The sequence below is a fragment of the Lagenorhynchus albirostris genome, chromosome 17 (assembly GCF_949774975.1).
Source record: "Lagenorhynchus albirostris chromosome 17, mLagAlb1.1, whole genome shotgun sequence".
Classification (NCBI taxonomy): domain Eukaryota; kingdom Metazoa; phylum Chordata; class Mammalia; order Artiodactyla; family Delphinidae; genus Lagenorhynchus; species Lagenorhynchus albirostris.
This window is the reverse complement of record NC_083111.1, coordinates 54,386,741-54,408,830: the sequence shown is the minus strand read 5'-3', so window position 1 is coordinate 54,408,830 and position 22,090 is coordinate 54,386,741. Positions and strand designations below refer to the sequence as shown.

At 41.5% G+C, this 22,090-nt stretch overlaps 1 protein-coding gene and 1 non-coding gene across 8 annotated transcripts in view; both read left to right on the top strand.

The window, feature by feature from the left end:
• The first annotated feature begins 4,396 nt into the window (after positions 1 to 4,396).
• Positions 4,397 to 4,503, top strand: LOC132508445 (U6 spliceosomal RNA). The gene has a single exon (XR_009536584.1). It is a non-coding gene; the product is annotated as a U6 spliceosomal RNA (small nuclear RNA).
• Positions 4,504 to 17,129: 12,626 nt separating this feature from the next.
• Positions 17,130 to 22,090, top strand: part of SYBU (syntabulin) — a 72,474-nt gene continuing 67,513 nt past the window's right edge. For 3 of the 7 annotated variants that reach the window (XM_060127518.1, XM_060127516.1, XM_060127514.1), the window contains exons 1-2: positions 17,147 to 17,308; positions 19,062 to 19,260. In XM_060127518.1, coding sequence (XP_059983501.1) covers positions 17,285 to 17,308; positions 19,062 to 19,260 — 223 coding nt within the window. In that variant the 5' untranslated portion in view covers positions 17,147 to 17,284. Of the gene's footprint in view, positions 17,309 to 19,058; positions 19,261 to 22,090 lie in introns of all 7 variants that reach the window. The other 4 variants (XM_060127517.1, XM_060127515.1, XM_060127519.1 and 1 more) reach the window with 3 other exon arrangements.

Genomic DNA, 22,090 nt, shown 5'->3' with positions numbered 1-22,090 from the left:
CTGGTAGAGACCAGAGGGCCCTAGAAGGTTTCTGAGGAGAGGATCTACAAGATGAATCCTATGCTAATGTGCTAATGAATCCTGTTCTAGAGTCGTGTATAGATTAGATTCATATATAGATAGAGATGGGGAGAGGCTGCCTAAGGAATGCCACACCAGAGACTGTTGGCTTTAACCTAAATTGGAAGGATGAGTGTCTCTCTAGGGCAGTGGCCATGGGATTAGACCAGGAACAGCTTTTAAGAGGAGGACAGACAGGACTTGGTGACTGATGGGAAACAGGAGATTAAAAATGTGGGTGGGATGGTCCAAAATGACCTCAGGGTTTTGAGCACAGATTTAAAAATAATAATAGCTAATGTTTTTGAACATTTGCTGTGTGCCAGACACAGCAGTTTTGTGTTTTGTGTGGATTTTCCAGAGTTTCATGATGTGGTTATTGATGTAAGTACTAATGCTTCTCCCATTTTATAAATGAGGAAACAAAAATTCATTGAAAGAATGTAATTTGTCGAAAGTCACAGCTGAGCGGAAATTTTAATCCAGGCAGCCTAGATCCAAATACCATGCTCTTAACTTCTGTGCTTTTTTCTGTCTCACACCCTAAAGAAATGAGGGTGACAATGGTAAACTTGGGATGAGAAGCTAATTTGGGTTTGGGACAACAGTATTTCCAAGCAGACATCTCCAGGTGAGATTTGGAGATGAAAGACCTCAGCTTGGACAAACTGGAGATCTAAATTTTACAGTAAGGATTACAGTGAAATCAAAAGTTCTCAGGAGAAGAGCATACAGCCGAGGTACCAAAGATTGCAATTATTCCATAGGTATTACTTCTTGGAGGTAATGACTTTTTAAGCAGGCATATTGGAATTTCATGTTATATGACCCTAGACCAGTGGTCTGTCACACACCTCTATTATAACAAAACTTCTGAGCATATACCCTTGGTATGTGTAACTTATTGTTTTCACTTAGTAAGGTAGCTGATGAAGAGTTCATACTGGAGGAAGAGGCAACTGTATGATTTTCTGGTTGCTTCTCCTTGAACTACCAGCATGAACTTCAGGCTGCAGTCCTTTGGCAGAGGACTTTTAAAAGCCATTTCTCCATTCTGTTGAGTTAAAACTATTCTATATTATCCAGGCTCATGTAAAACACACTCTGTTACAATGCACTGGGCATGAAAGAAGGGCACCACGGTCTAAACCCGCATTATGGATCTCTCATTCTCACTGCATTTACATCGGTGGTACCAGACATCTGATTTAGGAGCTAAATAATGGCACTGGTTTCATTCCATATATTAAATATATTTTTATTTGCAAATAATAAATATTTGTAAATAATTTTTATTTACAAATAAATATTTGTAAATATTTTTTAATGTACAAATTGTCACTTAAGCATTTCCTTTCCACACTCAGTAGTTTAACTGTTCTCTACCCCAACCAGGGAACTTCTCTGCCCTTCAAAGACACCTGACTTTGTCTTGACTTTCTCAGGAGTCAGGAGGTGCTACCTCAATACTCATATTCCAGTATGTGCTGAGTGGACAAGTCTGAGATCACTGTGTCTGTACACTTGATGGTGTACACACTTCTGTCCAAAACCCACTCAGCTGTTCCCTTTCTGGATTTGAACCCTTGTAGATTTAGTTTCCTCATGCAATGTCCTCACCCCTGTTGTACCATTTTAGGTTTCCTTTTTTTTTTTTTTTTACTTTAGCTTCAACTTTCTCCTGTTTTTCTTATGGTTCTTGGGATGTGATATGGAGAATTTCGTAGCATTTACAGAGTCAGCTACTTTCGATTTGTATGTGGACAGCTCTATGTTCTCTGTATGTTTCCAGAATTTCCTTTTGTATATTTCTTAACAAAGGAGTTCATATCTTTCCAACCTCCACCCACTATGGAATGAGGACCTCCCTTTTATATGTCAAAAGTAAAAGTAGTATCTGAGTCAGAATATATACCCAATAAACATTTGCTTAGTGAGAAATAATTTGGAGATTAGAGTCAAATGGTAACGTCAAAAATATTTATGAATCCTTGTCAAGTGAGTAGAAAATAGTGGTAATTAATGTGTCTTATTTATATTTATTTAGGTTATTAATTAATAACCTATATTCCTATATTTTCCTGTTATTCTTATATTTTCATGTTAAATCACTTTATTGCTTTCTTTAACCTTGAATTAAAGGTTTTCTTCTGTTTGAACAGATAATACTCTTACAAACAAACAAACTGGCCACTCTAGACTTGGAAATATATTCTCATTTGAGCCATAGAAAATAAACCTTAACACTGAAAAATGGTGAGTGTGAATATTAAAATATCAGACAACAGCTGGGAACCCCAATTGGATTTTTTGAGAAAAGACACGATACTAACAGAGCCAAGTACACAGTCCAGAAAGTTGGTGCTACACTCATCTTTCCAACAGATATAAAGAATGAGGTAGCTGTTAAAATAACTTGTAACTTCTCACTATCATGCTGATGGAACCCATTCATTATAACTGTAAATGGGGGAAAAATATGAAAGAATTTACAGATAACTGTGGACCAACTTCCTTCCTAGCCTAACAAGAAAAAGGGCTTTTACGTTTGGATCTGGAAACCAGAAATATGGTTCTGGTTTTATTTTAAATTTCAAATCAATGTGGAAAAATGTCTTTCTCTATATTTCTTATTAAATAAATGAAGCCAAATGGATACTGCCAGAAGACGGTTCAGAATTCGGTATATTTTAGAGTCATTTCATGAGAACTATTTGGCTAATTGACTAATTGGCTGCTTGATTCATAAACCTTCAGGCTGATATAGAAGCAGAACTATTTTTTGTCCTTTTCCATGTAGCACTTATATTTTCACATGAAAAATGTACTTAGTTCTTATCAATATAATTTTTAAAAAACTGACTTTGAGAAACAGCTTTACTAAAACACCCACCTCTGTTTCTAAAGCGAATTAATAGTAAATATATATGTTCCCTTTCTCATGCACAGAAGATCTATAAGATTTAGAAGAGAGGATAATTACTCTGTGAAGTGAAAAACAGGAGTAGAAGGGAAGAGCAGAATGGCTCTTCGTGTGGGGAGGTTAAGAAATGGCAGGCAGAGGTGAAGACCTCTTATGCATCTGGCGATGGGGTTGTGGTTGGTAAAACTCACTGTTCTCTGTGTACAAAGGAACAGATTCAAAATGGGCCACTGTGAAACACAGTGCTGCCTTTGTTGACATCGTGGGCTCCTCACTGAAAAAGGACAATGTAAATAAACACATAGGCAGTGAAATGCATCAAAGAGCTATCAGTTTTTAAAGTCTCTACCCCGTTACGCTGAAGAACCTCAAACTGGCAATCATGACTAGAAGTCGTATGGGTGTCGGGACAAACAAAAGGCAGCACATTGTCAAGTTGTTTGTTATTGCCTACACAACGGCCAAACTGGAAATTCCCTTGGCTGATTTCCTCTCATTGCCCAAATGGAAGTCCATCATGGAGTAGACTTGGGAAAGACTACTTTGCTGAAAGTACACATAAGGCTCATCCACATCATTGAGAAAGTTGTCAAGCATGATCTAATGTTCATTGTTCGGTAAACCCAGTACTTTTCCATCCTTATTAACAGGTCTGAAAACACAAGTGCTTGGTGACCATGAAAAGATGTATACATTCTATGTGGGTAGGACTCCTTTGCCAAATGTTAAGTTATTGAGTTTAAAAGAGACCAAGCAGGTGAATACAAGGTTTGAAGAAAATATAATTCTTGACACAGTCTCAGAGCTTGGAGTGGAGATGTAAATAACAAGCATAATGGTTTAATGGGTATTAACTCTACTCTCCAAATGGAGAAGTCCCTGACCTGCTGAAGCAGAAAATGCCCTTCTGAGTTTCAATACCTTCATCTTAGTCACCATTTAGAGAGCTAGGAGCTTCTAACGCCTGTAAAACACTGGCTTTGTTGCCCTTTTTGCCACACTTACCTCTCTCTTTTTTAAAAAAAATTTATTTATTTATTATTTTTGGCTGTGTTGGGTCTTCATTGCTGCATGCGGGCTTTCTCCAGTTGCTGTGAGCCAGGGCTACTCTTCGTGGTGGTGTGTGGGCTTCTCAATGCGGTGGCTTCTCTTGTTGCGGAGCACAGGTTCTAGGTGTGCAGGCTTCAGTAGTTGTGGTTCGTGGGCTCTAGAGTGCAGGCTCAGCAGTCATGGCGCACGGGCTTAGTTGCTCCGTGGCATGTGGGATCTTCCCAGACCAGGGCTCGAACTCGTGTCCCCTGCATTGGCAGACGGATTCTTAACCACTGGGCCACCAGGGAAGTCCCGCTTACCTCTCTTTATAACATATCAAACAGCTCCCATTTGTCTTCGTGAGTTAAAAACTTTAGCAGAGTGCTCGCTTCGGCAGCACATATACTAAAATTGGAACGATACAGAGAAGATTAGCGTGGCCTGTGCGCAAGGATGACACGCAAATTCATGAAGCGTTCCATATTATTGAGGCGGTATGGGGATATATGCATATGTATAGCTGACTCACTTTGTTATAAAGCAGAAACTAATACACCATTGTAAAGCAATTATACCCCAATAAAGATGTTAAAAAAAAAAAAAAACTTTAGCAGATTTTCTGAAAGACTGCTTAACATCACTGAAGAAAGCAGATGGAATGCACTGGTTAGAGCATAAAAACAGGGCAGACACAGCCCTCCTTCATAGATTCCCTGTGTGAGAGCCTCTGTTTAAAAGCATAGTCACTGAGAAAATCATAAGTTCAGGCCTACAAGTGAGAATCCAGTGCTACCTGAACATGTTAACTAGCAAAACTTGTCCTACACCTCCACTCATCATTGAGATGTTAGACCTACTCTCCAAACGGCATTGTCTTCCACTCAGTGACTTACTGGTGAATGCAGAAAGAAACCCCAAGATGTATCTTTCAGTAGGATCAGACAAAATGGGGGATAGTGTTGTGATGAAAAATTTCAGGGAAAGAGTCCTCATTTATAACAATGTTATTTAAAACTGTGTGTGTCACATTTTGGGGATATTCATAAAGAAGATGCATCCCAGTGTTTAAAATGATTGGATATAAGTATAGGTCCAACCATGAGCATGCCTTAAAAGCATATGCAGTCAAAGAACTTGAAATGTTTATTAATCCTTTCGAAGGGCTGCTGCCATAAAATCATGTGGCTGCTTCCCAGTTGGCCAGAGAATGGGACTGCTCACAGGTTTCAGGTTGAAAAGCCTCCCACAGCTCCCTAGGCAAGAAGTTTGGCAGTGGTGCTGAAAAACTACAAAGACATATTCCCCAATATTTATCATATGATTTGTATTCTGCAGTCATTTCCAGTTTCAATGGCTACAGTGGAAAGGAACGGATGAAGTAAGGTTACAGGAATAGAATGCTTGAGACAGGGCTTGAGTATCTAATGCACATTTCTATGGAAGGCCCAATGCCAGGAGTATATAACTGCAGACGTGCTGTCAAACTTTTCTTATTAAAACTCACCAGAACAAACAAATTAGCCTTTGGCAAAAGACCATCAGAAAACCTCAGTTTTGAAGGAGAACCGTCTTCCTTCTGACAAAAAAGAAACAGCATTTTGTGCTCAGACCCCCTCTGCAAATCACCATTATCTCTGCCTATGTTTGTAAAGTATGGACAAGTGACTAGTCTGCAGTAAAGTGTAATAATAGAGCAAAATAAAATGAAGTGAGTACATTTCCTACCATTAAGCGTTGTTGTGTGTCCATTTAGTTTGTAATGTTTATAGAAATAGCAGCACTCTGTAGAAAAGGAATTCAAGGGATTCAACCAAGGGGGAAAAAAAGACTTGCTTGATTTTCACTTGACCGTATTTCTTAATTATAAAGAAAAAAATACAGCATATGTCATATATTAATAAGTAGCATTCTTTTGTCATGGTTATTTTTCTGTATTTTCATTCTTGCTTTCTTAAAATATAGCTTAAAGATAGAAATTGAAGTATTAATATTAAACAGATCATGTCATTATCCTGTAAGTGTTAAAATGATCATATTTTATTTTGTTATTTAAAGGTTGCCCAAAAGGATGCAGCATGGCTTAAATATTTGGGTGGAGTTCTTCATTCTACCTTTATTCTCCATGGCCATATAACAGTCTAAACCCTACTTAGGACCCCGTGCAAGGGCACAAAATGAAATTAAAAATCACACCTATTACTGCTACCAAGGCAAACTATTTACATTTCTTAGTTGAGTTCTTGGTACATAGCCAAGAAAGGCTCAGTGAATATTTGTTGAATAAATAAAATCACTTATTTATAAAACGTGTGGAATTCACAGGATAGGATTTACAGCCATAAAAGTATAACTCTGTAAGGCAATTCTTAGGTGAAATTACAGAAACTGCCTAATTATTATTTGCTTTGGTTCCATTGTATCTAGTGATGAATAATTTTCTTATTTTAAAACAATATTTTTCAGATATCCATTATTGCATAATTAAAGGCCAAAAATGAAAGCTAGAAGGTTCTTAGGTCTATGTTTATTCTCCATTTGCAATATTTCAATATAGTCCTTTTCTATGGAAATACTTCTGAATTTAGAACTCTGTGGAGAGAAATACTGACATCAGCACAGGCAGGAAAAAGATAGTAATTTATATAGAAAAAAAAACCCAGTTGTTTACCATGGGAGACGTAAGCACACTGGTCTTAACAAATTCACACTTCTATATTTAGTAACTGGAGCATTAGGAAATCGGCTGCTCTCAAGTGTATTTTAAAAGCTTTTGTAATGTGGAGTTTTCTAATATTCTCTTCCCAAGTAACGATTATATTAAAAATCTTGCTGAGTTTCCAAATAGATCTGCTAAAATCTTATATTTATTTGAAAAGGTTGCACTTTACTGAGTTTATTATAACAATAAAAATATAGCAGTGCAACCGTATGAATATTTAAAAATACAAACACCACTGTCTTTTTAAAAAAATAAATCCTAATCTAGGATTGTTTTCTGTTTTAATAATAAAAGTCAAATAAGTGGTAGGGGAAAACAAGAGGAAAAACTATAAGAAAGAATCATGGGAGTACATTTGCAAAGAGAATTCTTTGAATTCTCACCTAAGAGAAGTGAGTTCATTAAAATAATGAAGCTAAGCCTAATATTTTATAATAAATAAGATGAAATGTATTTTCTATGGCAGAAGCTTTTCAAATTATACCAGTTTGGAATTCATTATTTCACTTGATCACTAAACAATTCCTTTGAATTGCTCTTCAATTCATATAACAAACCCCAAAGCTAACACAGCTTCTACGTTTACCATACCTATCATATGGCCTTATCTTGCCATAATACTATACACCCATATAGTTCCAGCAGAAAGCATTTCAAGACCAGAAATCATTCTCTTCTATTTCACACTCAAGGCTGGAGTAAATTGCATGCCTCTAACAAATCAGATTTTCCAGTGAATACATCTGGAGGGCAATAGGAACAGGATGGTGGTGGTGGGAGGTAAAGGTTTGAGATTGGGAAGTGTTGTAAACAGAAGGAAAACCATTGGTGAAAGTCAAAGTTAGAATGCAACGATTAGATCATGCGAGATCTTGTAAGCCATAAGTTAGCGTATGAACTTTATCTTGAGGGTGATAGTGAGCATAGAAGGGTTTCAGCTGGGGCCAGGGTAGGGGATGATCAGATTTGCACTTTAAAGACATCATTCTGGCTAGGGTTTAAAAATGTACCGAAGGGACAAGTCTGTGTGCAGGGTTAGAAATCCAAGCAGCAAGAAATGGTAGAAAAATGAGCACATTTTAAAGATAATTAAGAGGTAGAACAGGTATGAGTTAGGTTCCATTTTGCTGTAAAGGTGACAGAGAGAGAGGAGTTGACAGTGTCACCCAGCTTCCTGAGTCCGCACGAGGATGGCATTTATTAACTTAAGGAACACAGGAAAAAAGATCAGCTTTTAGAGGAAGTATGATGAATTCAATTGGAATATAGTGAGTTTTGGACCCTGAGATATCCAGTTGGATTACGAGATAGTTATGGAATAAAGATTTATAGAATTTATGGAAGATCTGCATATAAACAGTAATTGAAACAATTGAAAAGAAAGATATTACCCAGGGAGGGAAGGTAGGATGAAAACATAAGAAGGTCAGGGCTAGGCTAAGGAACACCAACATTTAAGAAATGGCCTAAAAGGATACTGGGTCAGTGGGAAAACACAGGAGGGCTGTGTTACAGAAGGAAATTTGGTTTCAAAAATGTGGGAGTGTTTATCTATGCCAAAGACTGATGAGAGATCAAGGTTAAGATAAAAACTAGCCATTAGATTTAACCACATGGAAGTAATTTTTACTTTGGGCAAGAGCTGTTTGGTAGAATGGTGGGTACAGGTGCATGAGTGGAGTGGGTTGGGTGAAGGGGCAGGGGATGTGAGACCCAGGAATACAGACTCTTTTTTAGAAGTTCTGTGAGGGATTGGGAGAAGCAACTGGGTAGTACTAGAAAGGTACAAGAGTTCAGAGAGTAACTTATTTCCTTGGGAAAGGTTTCAGCATGTTTAAATGCTGATGTGAAGTGTCTGATAGAAAAGTAGGTTAAAGTTATCCGAAAAAAGTATAATAGCTAATAATAACAGCTAACACTCACTGAATGCTCAGTATATACTAGGCACTCTTCCAACTTCTTCATGCTTAGTAACTCCTTTGATGCTCACAGGTAGGTACTGTGATTATTCCATTTTTCAGATAAGGAAATAGAAACCTGGGGAGTTGGAAGGACTAACTGATGGGATAACTTTGCTTAAGAGGTGGAAAAGAGTGGGATCCAAAGCCCAGATAAAGGAACTACCCTTGTACAGAAGAGGGACAACTTCCATTCTACAGGACCGGACATGGAAAGGATGGGATGGAGGTAGGTGAATTTATAGGTTTGGAGGCAGGAGACTGAGAGAATTCTCTTAATAGCTTCTATTTTGTCAGTCAGTCAGGAGAGAAGGGCATCTGCACAGCCTGAGATGAGGTGGTAGGCTGGTAGGTTTGAAATATAAAGAAGGTGTCAAATAGACCCTATAAAGAATAGGAGAGAATTTATGTTAACTAGGGAGCATAAAATGATTGCAGGCAGCCCTGAGACCCCACTGCAGTTAGAAGGCCAGTGCTAGCCATGTCATTCATTTTCAGCGTTGTGTGGTTTCCCCATGCTCAGTTTTAGGCCGGAGGAGAGGTCGTGCTTTTAAGGCTATCCAAGAAGGATCCATAAGTCTTGGTGTTTAGTCAACCATGGAGATCTAGAAGACCTCGGAGGTAAACCAGATGAGATGGGCAGGGGAAGACTAAGGCGTATAGATCCGTTTGACAGGCACTTACTCGAACCTTCTTTAGAAGTAGAGTATAATCATATATAATCATACTTAATTAATCAGGTAGACAGGGAATGGATGGTGCCCAAAGATAAAAAGTAAAAAAAAGTAGACCTTAGTGAAGGGGTATATGGGAACTCTGTACCTTCTGCTTAGTTTTTCTGTAAACCTAAAACTGCTCCAAAAAATAATAATAATAAAGTCTATTAATTTCAAAAATACACCTTGGAATATATAAGGTAGGGACTATCTGAATATGACTTTACCATATGACTGCATATGACTTACCTTGCTTGTCTACAGTGGCTTGGCAGGTCAAAAGAAGAAAGGAGCTTTGGACTATTGTCTTTTCAGACCGCAAAGCACATGCGCATTATCCTCTACCCACTGAATATTGATGCTATTCATTGGTGTTCAGTTCTGTGTAACCTTAAACTATGAAAGTTTTCTGAAAGTGCTGAAAGTTTCAATAAAGGCACTACTAAGGTCTGTTCTGAAAACTTTGTTGCAAACCAAAGAAACTACCTGTCAGAAGAGAAATTTACTAATGAGCCAACAGGTGGCAGTATAACATGGTGTTCTTGAATTTTTTAATAATAGAGCTAATTAACAATTAGGGCAGCAGAAGTCTCTCAAAGTGGAAATAAGGTGGAGGGGGAAGGAGGACAAGGTGAGGGAGGGGAAGGGAGTGGAAAGAAGAAGAGAGGAGAGATCAAGAGAAAGGGATTCTGAAGGAGCCAAAATTATAATAGTATCTTTTCATCCCTCAAAATTTATCTCAAAACTCACCCCTGGAAATCTCAAATTCCAGTCTAATTCGGATGCTGGCAAGTCATGACGTTAACACAATGAATAGTGTAACAGCTGATGGCCATACCCATATCTCTATTAATTAGACTGTGAGATACTTGAGGACAGGAAACACTGTTCATCTTTGAAGGCTCTCGAACCAGTGTCTAAGCCAGTGTCTGACTCAGAATAGGAACAAAACAATATCGATGGATGAACGAATGTATGAATGAATGAATGATAGGTATCTGGCCATTTTTCATGCCATCTACTGTAACCTTTTCCATCTACCTTTGGGAAGAAAAGTTCTGTCAACTTCTTTTCTAATGAGAAATCATTTCTCACATTATATCATAAGTCATCTGGGGAAAATGTATTGTTTCCCTTTAATGACAGTTCAAATAAAAATCTTTAGGATGAGGAGAATGGAAAACAAGCAAGCAGGTAGCAACAGTAGTGGTTGGAATGGTTTGGTCCTGAGGGAGAGAGGATATCTGTTAAGCTCCAACCATGTGCCAGACATAAATGATAGACTTTGCATGTATTCTTGTCTGATCTTAACAACAGTAGTATGAACTGATTACTGTTATTAGGCCCATTTTATATGTGAGAAAATGAGGATCAGAGAAGTTAATTTGCCCAGAGACATTAACTGGTGAGACCTGACCTTTCTTCTTTCCTTCCCTCCTCCCTTCCTTCTTTTTTTTAACTAACATGTACTTATCACCTGCTGAGTCCTAGAGGGGCTAAACAACTTTTCTAAGGTCACGCAGTCAGAAAGAGGCAAAGGAGTCAAATCTGGGCCTTCAGGACTTGAGAATCCATGTCCTTTATTAAACTACATTTTTCCACCACAGATCTCTTGGCAAACTTTGGGAACTTCATCTCACTTTCCTGCTCTCGCTTGAATTAACATCACATTATGGCAAGCCAGACGCTGGGATTTTGAATAGAAAGGGACACAGTTGTTTTCGTACGAACTTCTTAATTGAGGTCATTTCTCCAGTCTGGAATTTGCTAATTCTCCCCCACCGGCAGCTCTTCCTGAAACTTTTGGCCAGTGCAGTTGACACCAGAGACCTGGGAAGCCATCCTTGTGCTCTGAGCTTCCAGCAGCAGCCCGAGCTGTTGGTCAACGAGCTGAGAGCCTCGTATCTCAGATTGGTGCGCAATCAGAAGACAAACAGAAGGTGACTAACTTCATGGGAGAACAGTGGGTATGTGTGCTAGCCATCCAGAAACAGCCAGATGAGATGGCATCAAAGGCCTAAAATGCCATATGTTACTTCGAATCGTATTCTCATTTTAATAGTGCTATTTTGATGCACAGTAGATAAGCCTGAAAGTAAGTACACGAAAATGCTAACAGAAGGAATATGGATAATTGATGTTAGGGCAATGAGATGATGAGTAATATTTTTCTTTTAATTGCCAAAATTTTGACGATGTGGTTTTAGTACCTTTAAAAAGAAAATATTAAAGTTACCTTTTTTTAAAGCATTTTTTCTCTTTGATGAAACAGCATTCTAGAAATAACTAGAAGGGACACATGGGCAGATGAAACAACATAAGCCAGATTCCCAAATTCTGGATTTATCTTCCTACAGATTTTTCTGCTGTGGATTTGAGAGGAGCTACAACTACATAGCAAGGGCTGAGTTTAATCAGTAGGTCACAGGATTTCTGGTAATAAAGGAAAATGGTTCATAGGAATGGCGTAGGAGGTGTAAATAAAGCAGAAATAAGTCTCCTGAGCTCCACAACTGCAGAGGTAATACCTCCACCCGCCACCAGCAGTGCAGCTGCCTGGTGCTTCCAGGTTTCCCCTGGGCTTCTGTAGCTGCCATCATAGCAGTTGGCCCCTAGGGGCGCTCTGCCCCATTTTGCAATACTGCTCTTGTCCTTCCAGTAGACAATCTCAAAATCCTCCTTTCCACCCCAATCTTTTAGCAAAAATAAAGGCAGAATTATTGTTAAAAATTTGAAAACATTTTTACTAGAAAATTGAAGGGAAAAGAAGTGCAAATTCATGGAAATAAATCATATAATGGAGAACAGATTCTTTTATCCTTATGTAACTCAAATCTAGCCACAGATCTGCTTCCTGAGAACCCAGATTATAAATTTTTTTCTGAGCCTAGACTGTGGGATGCTGAATGAATCCCTCAGAGCCTCTAACCTGAGATACCTGTTCTACCCCTGCCAAGTCTGAGGAGAATCTCAGCCTTCACTCCTTATCCCTCTAGGAGGCTAGCTACCCCGCTGGGCTCAGGTAGCTTTCAGAGGCCCTGTCCTTCTCATACCGTCTGGTCCCTTGGTCTCCTGGGAAAGGAAGGTGCTTTTCTCTCAGGTCCAGAATTCAGCCTCTGGATTTAGGCCTCCCTATGTTGACCTTACAGATAACTAACTTCCTTTGCCTTTTCTGTAAGTCTGTAGATCCACACAGCTCCCTGTCTTGTCCCATCATTTGAGTCATCTCATTAGATAAATGTCAAGGCTTGGTTCCTCCTACCTGGATGGAACCTTTACACTCATACTTTCCAGAGCATCTTGATTTTAATCATTCCAATCTACTGTCCCAAGAAGTAAACACCGACTTGTCCATCCATGTTTCCCCAGTTTGCTCAATACAGTCACCATACCTGTGTCTTTGGCTAATCTCTTCCCCTGTTCTCACAAATGGACAAAAGGCCACAAACAGCAGACGGCTTTGGGGAGGATTACCTCGTGTCCGCTCCCCATTAGGCAAGCAGAAGACTATATCCTTACCATCCTTCAGAGACCCCAACCCCCAACCTCTACCTCCTCACCTGGACTCTCCCTTCATTCCTGTTCTTCATCTGAGAGAGATCTCTGACTGAAAGCTCATTGGCAGAGCAGAGATAGTTGACACACTCTGAACCCAACAAAGGTTTGAGCCAGCCTTGCCTCAGTTACCCACTCTCCTGTCTGCCTCAGGTACTCTCTGGACCCCCTTCTCAGGGAGTGATCCTGCAGAATTCTACCCATTACAGTTTTACAACATCAAAATCCCTTAACCATATAGTAACAACAACAACACATACAATGAGAGGAGAGTGGATCACTCACACATGCTCTTACGGGAGAACGGGCAGCTCTCTCCCTGGCAAGAAAAATACGGGTCTCCACCCCACCACAAAAAAAAATCCCAGGATGCCCCAGAATGCAGTTTCTTTTCTTCATGACGTGTTGTAAGGCACGTCAGCTGCTCCTCGTTGCCGTGAGGATAACCCACCATCGGGTGACTGAGACAGACGGTAGCACTGGCTCGCACGGCTGATAGGATTAGGAGCCGGGGCTTTGTCAGCCCTGACTGAGTCTGCGAGAGACCCCAGCAGACGCAGGTGAGCTGAGAGGAGGCGTGGACACGGGAGACGGGGAGGTATCTTGGTTAAATGGTGCAGACCTTTTCTCTTCGGCAGTGCCTTTGTATTGTCTTTTCTGTGAAGTTTGCAGTCTGGGGGGTTCCTATCAAGAAAAACCTGTCCTTTATGACTTATCTGGTTTCAGGGATTGACAACATGTGCCTCACCGGATTTTTGTGAGGCTCAAATAAGATTATACATGTGAAAGGGCTCTGAAAATATAAAGTTGTGTGCAAACAAAAGGTATGAATCGCTTAATTACAAATTTCACATAGGCAAAGAATCAAATAATTTATCCCAAATTTGGGGCCATAATTACATAAATACATCCCTTTTCTCCCAGCCTACAATACCCTATCTCCCCTGTTCTTCCCAGGTCTGGGCAGGGATATTATTTATAATCTTGAAGGGTTCCAGCCTTCTGAATTATTTATTTTCTAAAAAAATCAGCATTACATTCATTTCTAGAGGAAAAACCACAAAATTACAAAACCAGAGAATATTTTAAAGCAGATAAAAGATGACTATAATATACTGTATTAGATTATATCTCTTTGATGGTATAATGCAAACGTTATAAGACACAATGACGTAAGAAACACTTGAATGAAATTAAAGGCAAGATAGATATTAGCATTTGTAAAACTTGCCTTTTAGAACAGCATAAAAAACAGGCTTGGGTTCCAAAAGTACAGAGCTAAAAGGCGTTTGAACACTAAATCATCAGCCTTTCCCTCAGCAGGTTGCTATGGTGACAACAGGGCTACAGCATTGCCTCTTACTGCCTGCACTTCTGCAGTAAAGGCTTTCACTTAACACATGTTGGATTTTTTTAAGGCACACACCCCATCATCAAATACAAAGAAATATTGGAGGCAGCTTTATCTGAGTCATTTTCTAAACAGAAGTTGTGTCTATGTTCTTTATCCTGTACTGATGGGCCCCATAGGGGGTTAGGAAATTCACTCATTCATGCATTCATTCATTTGACTGTTATATATTGAGTGTCTACTGTGTCAGGACCTGTACTAGGCACTGCCTACATCCCTGGTGAAGACAGACAAATAAGCAGGGGATTCTGATAGAAGATCGTAACAGCTCTCCTGGGGTGAATTAAATACAGGTGTCCTGGAAGTATGTAAGGACTGATCTTCTTGGGGGATCAGGGGACGTTTCCTGGAAGAAGCTGTTTCTAAAATGAAACTTAATGTATCTTTAGGAGTTGAGGGGGATGGGTGGGTGAGGTGCAAGAAACGCTCTAGACAAAGGGACCAGAGTGTGCCACCGTCTAGAGGAAAAAGAGAGCACGGTACCTCCTGAGAACTTCAGTTGCTACAGTTCAAGGGGTATCCATTTGTATGTGGAGGGGGAGTGGCAGGGGCGATGGATTGGGGGTGGGTAGGGGTGGTGAGGGAGGGAGGATCCAGAGAAGAGCAGTGTCAAGAAATGAGATGGGAGAGATACACAAAGCCAGATCATGAAAGGCATTTGTGCCACGTTAAGGAGTTTGAATATTACTTGGAGGACAACTGAGAAATCATTAATGAGTTTTAATGAAGAAGTAAGCACGGCTCGATTTGGCCTTGTGGAAAAATAGCAAAACTGGCGAGACAGGAATAAGAGGCAAGATTGGAAGCAAGACAACCTTAGTTAGACCGCTCTTGCAATAATCCAGGATGTTTGCGGTTTAGGCTCTAAGTGAAGAAAATGCACTCAAACAGAGGCCAGAAGTAATCCGATTCAAGACACTATTTCTAGGGTAGGGTGGAGATCATTCACGCTTTCTGCTATGCGGGGCCACATGAGGGAGAAGAAGTCAAGAATGACTCTGAGGTTCTGACTTGGACACCTCCGTGGAGGGTGTTTTCTGCTGTTAGGCCCCCAGATTTAATTCTCAGGAGGGACCTCAGAAGTACCTTAACAGTTTGACGTTCACAGTTCGAGCCTATCTCACAGTATATGTCCTCAGGCTCATAATTTTGGAAATAATAGACTGTAGGAATCATCCTGGAACATCACTTTCCTGAAGTCCGTATCTGAGACAGCTGTAGGTATACAAGTATGAATTAATAAGCTCTTCCCACAAAATAAAGAATCGTAAGGTTATCAACTTCACTTAACAAATCTAAGTAGATTGAAAAGACATGAACATGTATGGAATAAAACTTCTTTATGGGAATAGAGGAGGCAAACTGCTTTCACTAATTCTCTGATTTCAGGCTCTCTCTAGACTCACACTGTACATTCCTAGATTTGAAAGTTGAGGACTCAGAAAAATGCTTTTCGGAGGGCAGACAAATGAGATGGTGGAGGTTCAGATACCATTTTCAAGGATCACAGTCCTTCCGTGTAGAACACTGGGTGTAACGATCGGGCTGTTCCCCATCCACACTGCTACTTAGAATATTCTCCAATTCTGAAATAAAGGGCGTCTAAATTATTATACATGTAGAGTTGCATCATCAGATGAAACTACAGTAACAAGTGTAATAAATCAAGGCCCATGACCCAGACGAAGGATGATCCCTATTCCACGTCCTCAGCTGAACAGGTTTTTGAGCTATTTTGAACAAATCTGTCTGCCTCAAATGCTTTTTCTGTCTGTCACGTAAGAGGATTCAGCAAATATTGACCGGAAGAGCTGGACGTGATTTGACTGCCCTTTGGAAAGTTCTCTTGAATCAGCTGGGTATAGCTGTTTTTTTGTTTTCCTCATCTAATCCTCCTAGCCATCCTTGACGTAGGTATTATTATTATTATCCCTCATTTAACGAGGATAAACTTGAAGTTCAGAGAGGTCAAGAACTTAGGCACATAGGCACTTCGCTAGAAGGTAGTGGAGTGCTGCCTTGAACTGGTTTTCTGAGTTAAGTGCGGTGTCCCCAAAGCAGCGTGCCTGGTACTCATTCCCGGGCGTCTGTGGGCCAGAGCTGGAGAAAAAGGCTTTCTCGCCCTGGGCAACCTGGCTTCCCAAGCCCGCGGGAACTGGCCTCTTCGTTCTGTCCCTGCGGTGCTGCGCTGCCATCGCCAGGCCCTTCGGATGCAAATCCCCCAAGGAAAATCGCAGCCTTTGAGATTCCGGCACCCAGATGCTATGTCAGTCGTGCAGCTTTCGCTTGGCTGGGGTCCGGGTGGAGGGGGACCGCCCCGTCTCTCTCCTGCGAGGTAATTGTGTGGGGAGCTGTAAGTTGACTTAAAACCGAGAGGGCAGGGAGCAGCCGCGAGGCAAAAACTTTCCCTTTCTACAGTTTGGCTCTCAGTGATGTCACAGCTTTTCTGGGTTCTTCTCTGCGACGTGCACCCCCTTCGAACCCGATACCAGGTGCCAAAAAGGGGGTGTTGGGCGTCACCCTGCTGGAGATGCTCCGAGCCTCCGCAAGCCCTCTCCGGGTCGGGCTCGGCAGACAAGGAGGGGCGCGCGGAACTGGTGGGCAGGGCCCGCGGCGAAGTCGGGCGGGCGGGGCGCGCCGAGGCGCCTCCCAAGGGGCAGGCAGGTGAGGGAGGTCGGGGGAGGGGAGCGGGAGCCGCGGTGGCACCACGTGTCCGTCCGGGGCGGGGCGGCCGGGCGTGCCCTCGGGGCCCTGCGCGAGCTGCCGCAGCGGTGGCGGCGCGTCGGCCCCGCAGCAGCCGGCGGCCGCAGAGCGCGCCGGCTCAGCACAGTCTCCTTGCCCCGGTGCCCGCAGGTGCCTCTTCCTGGACGGCGGCAGCGGCGGCGGGAGGAGCCGGCGGGCGGCAGCGCGATGGGACCCCTTCGGGAGACCAAGGTAAGGAGGGCACGTCTTGCGGGCGCGGATGGCAGTGTCCGCGAGCGCCGGGGGGAGAGGAGTGGTGTGCACTGCGGGGAAGGGAGTCAGGTGAGAGCTGGAGGGGTGACGTTTAGAGTTGTGGTAAACGGGGACAAGGAGGTGGTGGGCACGATGAGAAGGCAGGGGACAGTTGCTCAGGTGATGAGACCTGGGAGATGGGCAGGTGATACTGTGTTTGGAGGGTTGGCCCGAGGATTAAAAAGACTGACTCCGAATGGTTAATCCCATCCCCTGAAATTGGAGATTTGGGATCTAGCTCTCAGTCGATGTCCTCTGTGTGTGATGTGGATAAAAAAGGATTTGATGTATTGGGGACTGAGAAATAAGGACTCCAGCATTGGTTCAGGGTCTGCCTTGTGCCGAGCGGAGTGGCTGACGGGTGATACCTGCTGGGTGACTGATGTGCAGAACAAACCCCGAGGCTGGGTGCGGCTTTCTCCCCTGGATAGGGTGGATGCCTGAGCGACCGCGGGACTTAACCCGCGGCTGGGGCTTTCCCTTCAATTCTGCACTGTGAGGGCCTCCCAGAGGTGTTTACTTTGGCAGCGACCCTTCCTGGTAAGCCGCGTGGAAATGAGCAGGAGCTCATATTTCCAAATAGTGTTTGTTACCTAATCCAAAGCCCTTTTTCAATTGCAGAGGTTGGAGTGAGCAGTGGGTTTTTTTGCGAAGAGCTCCTCCTAGGAGTCCATTTTAATATGGAAGGGTGGTGGTGACCCCGAAAAGCACTGGACAGACTGCAGGCCCGTTCTGCTTCTAGATGATGTGCAGCAGTTTGGCTAAGCATCTTTGCCTCTTTTAGCCTCAGTTTCCTCATCTGTAAATAGGGACACAAATTAGCGTCCTCCCTATGGCCTCGGTTGTAAAGATTAAACAAGATAATGGTTGGGAAAGCACTTTAAAAATTGAAAAATATTGCTAAAATGCTGCTTTTTAGGCATTTTTAAAGCCAAGGAAGGCACGGCCCTCTGCATTTAATTCTGTGTTTTGAAGGAGAGAGAGAGAAAAATCTCTTCCTATGGGTGACCTGTAAGGAAAACAAAAGCTAAACGTGATGTAAAAGGTGGAGCCATCTTACTGGGTATTGGATTTTTGTTTGCTTTTCTGTTGGCAACAAGCCTTGTGTACCAGGATATTAATGAATAATTAAAATCCTGGCCGGAAGAGAGGGGATTTGAAAGATCAGGCTGCATGATCTATCAGGAAAGACTTGTTTCAGGTATAGGGGTCTACTTTGTGAGGAGACAGGAAAACAGAAGTGAAAGTATCACAGCTAATTCAGGGAAAGCAAAATGGAAGTCTGGAGGAAATCAAGTAATAACCAGAGTGTGCTGTGAGTTATGAAGAGCCTTTGAGAGAGCGGAAAGCTTAAATGTGATAGGAAAAGCCAGAATGAGAAGGTGAGTTAGGAGCTGCCTGAGAGAACGGAATAGCCTTTCTGCTAGCGGCTGGAAGTGTGCGTGTGTGCGTGTGTGCATGTGTGTGTGTGTAAGTACATCCGTGCTGGAGTGTGTGCTCTTCAGTAAATTAGAAAGCTTAGCTGAGTAGAAGAGTTCTGGAGTTCATTTTAGCTACTGAAACAAGGACTACTCTGTGAAGATTCAATATTCAGAAATGTGGCTTCTTAGAAACTGAGCTCAGAAGCAGACTGGAGTTCAGAGGGGGCAACAAATATTCTTTTGTTTTATTTCTGATGTCCAATTTGGAGAAGGAGCAGAGAGTGCAGCATCATGAGAAGGAGATTTCCCGGAGCCGGATTCCCCGTTTGATTCTTCGGCCCCATCTGCCTCGGCAACAGCACCAAGTGTCCCCAGCGTCTGAGTCTCCCTTCTCGGAGGAAGAGAGCAGAGGGTTCAACCCCAGCAGCTCTGGGCGCTCAGCAAGGACCATTAGCAACAGCTTCTGCTCAGGTACAGTACCCGCGGGAATGAAGGCAGGAAGTGTGTACATTGCCTGGCATTTTAAATGCATCTGGAGAGAGGACCCCTTAGAGTCTAGGACTGGACGTTAGTTATTAGGATGAATGATACGAGCTTGCATCTTTTTGGCTGTTTTGACCTACGAACACAGCATTTTCAAATGGTTCAGCCTAATGAAATTTCATACCTGTTTTTGTATGTTATTCTAGTTGATAATTTACTATGTGAAATCTAACTCCTTGCTTCTACGACTGTTTGTAAAATGTATTCCTCCATTAAATCTGGAAAAAGTAGCTTACATTTTATCCTAGCAATCTTTGTAAGCCTGTGTACTTCTGTTAATGGAATCCTCAAAGATAAAGCAACTCCTAATGAATGAGGTCAGGATCAAGGTGGTTTATTTCCCAGGACCAGCCTGACCTTGTATTTTAGAGGGAAAGAGCACAGGCTTTGTAACCTTACAAGCCTGGGCCGGAATCCCTGGCCTTTCTACCCCTTACAAGCTGTGTGACCCTGCACAAGTCGCTTAATCTCCTTAAGCCTCAGTTGTTACATCCATAAAATGGGATGATAATACCTACCTTGTAGAGTAACCGAGAGGTTGAGAGAGACCACGTACTTAAGTATATTCCTAGTGCAGGTCCTGGCCTCTAGATGTGCTTAATAAACGATGTTCCTTAATACAAAGAACATATGTCAGTTTTGATACATGTTTGAGGAGGTTTCCTTAGAGTTGTGAGTATATTTGGTAAAGGCATAAATCTCTTCCTGAAGGTGCCACCGTTACCTGTTGACAGAGCCTATTATACAAATTGAAGCACATGACTTAGAAGGACTTGTATTCTTTGAAAAGTATTAGGAATTTGGGTAAAATTTAAAGGAGTGATTGTCTTATGATTCATGAAGAATGTTTCACAGAGGATAAGTTTTAGAATTTATTTAGGAAAAATGTAATTTGAAGGTTAACACATGCATGAAAAGGGACATATGAATCAAGGTGCTATGATTAATGCCCTAATTTAGCAGGATACAATATTCCATTGTATTTAGTATTGGTGATTACATTTTCAGGGATTTTAAAAGTGTAGCTTTAGATTTATTATATACTTTCACAAAATAATTCCACCCGATGCATAAGTTGTATATTAGAAATACTGTGCCGCTTATTTTTATATTTTTTTCTCTACAAGGCTTCAGATTCTCTACTTGGTTTTGAAAAAATTCTATCGAAGTATTTTATTTTAAAACGTGTTGCTGAATCCAGTGTAAAACGGAAACCCACTGATGGTTTGCTTGACACTCTCCCAGGAAGAAAGAGAAAGGAAAACTGCTGGAGCAGTTAAGATTCCAAAAACCCAGAGTCGTATTTGCAGAACGTAATGCTGTTTACTTTCACTCCATTTTGGAGTTCAGGAATCACTCTGGTTGAATGTGGATGAACCCAGGGGCATATCATTTCACACTGACACGGCTTTGTTTACATAACTCAATTCCACATTTATTCCTGAAATTCTCTCCACATAATCATTCTCTCTCTGACTGACTTCACGGTGAGCAGTGTTACCAGCAAAAAAGAAAAAGTTGGTCAAAACAAAAGAAAAATCCCCAAATAGATCTTAGGAAATATATTTGGCAAACAAATAAAATTGTTAATTTGGGCCATGAATCATTCTTTCCAAGACCCATTTCCTGGATCAACCCTCCTTCCCAGGAGACCTGTCTCCCACCAAGGCCATAAAGCTGTCCATGAAAATTGAAAGTAGATATTGATCCTTCTGCCATTAACTAGTTGAGAATTGAGTGGCAGAAGCACCTAATGATGGGTGTCTATAAACCTACCTTTCGATCTTGAGCCTTGAATCCTGCCTCCAGATAGGACTCCCTCTGTTCCTGGGTCTCATCTTCCTGCTTGGCTATTCCCCAAGGTTTGGGTTGATGCCTTGTCGTTCTTTGCTTTCCTTTCCTAAGAGCCCTGGTAAAGCCCCACGATGGCTTTTGAGTGCTGTGCTGACTAAAATTGACAGGAGTAAGGTCTTTGGGGGGCATGTTAATGATGCTTTAGGAGGTCAGTTGATGGATGGGAAATAAATGGGTTTAGTACTATGGGGAGTACTGAAGCTGCAGGCAATGAGGTAGAGACTGTAAAACACGTCCAACCAGCAGGGGGAAATAGCTGGTTTTAGTCCAGCCACTTCAACACTGAAGCTGCAATACATGTTGGTTATTATGGCAGTTAGATCAGAGACCAAGGTACCTGCAAATCTTAAAACTACCATCCTCTGCTAGAATGAAACTCAGATAATTTAGAGATGTCTGTTGCTGCTGTAACTTCATAACCTTACTGTGATTGTTGTGCATTAGTTTGTTTTCTTTATAAATCATCACATTCATTAATATGAAAGAGGGCATGAAGAGTTAGAGGGGTTCTTACAATCTGATAGTGAAATTAGAGACGAAGATGTTACTCAAACACAATGCAATTTAATTTGAAAATTACAGTTTTAAAACTGCAAACTGGAGTCTTTCCCTCAATCTGTATCAAAGGCTGTATTAATTGTGAAGAGCATCAAATGTCCTAAGATATTCAGTTTTTAAAAGAAGGATAATGCATTGAGTTTACATAAAGTTAACTTTACTTATTATAAAAGGGCTATCCTTTATTTTGAGAGACTGGCTTTCCTATCGTTTGTATTATAACAAAAAAATCCAAACAGTGGTTGGAGTTGTACTTCAGCAAAATAAATGACAACTCTATGTTGAAATGTCCTCCACCCTCACCCTCATGCTTTTCCTTTAATTTTTACTGGTCTGTGAAACTAAA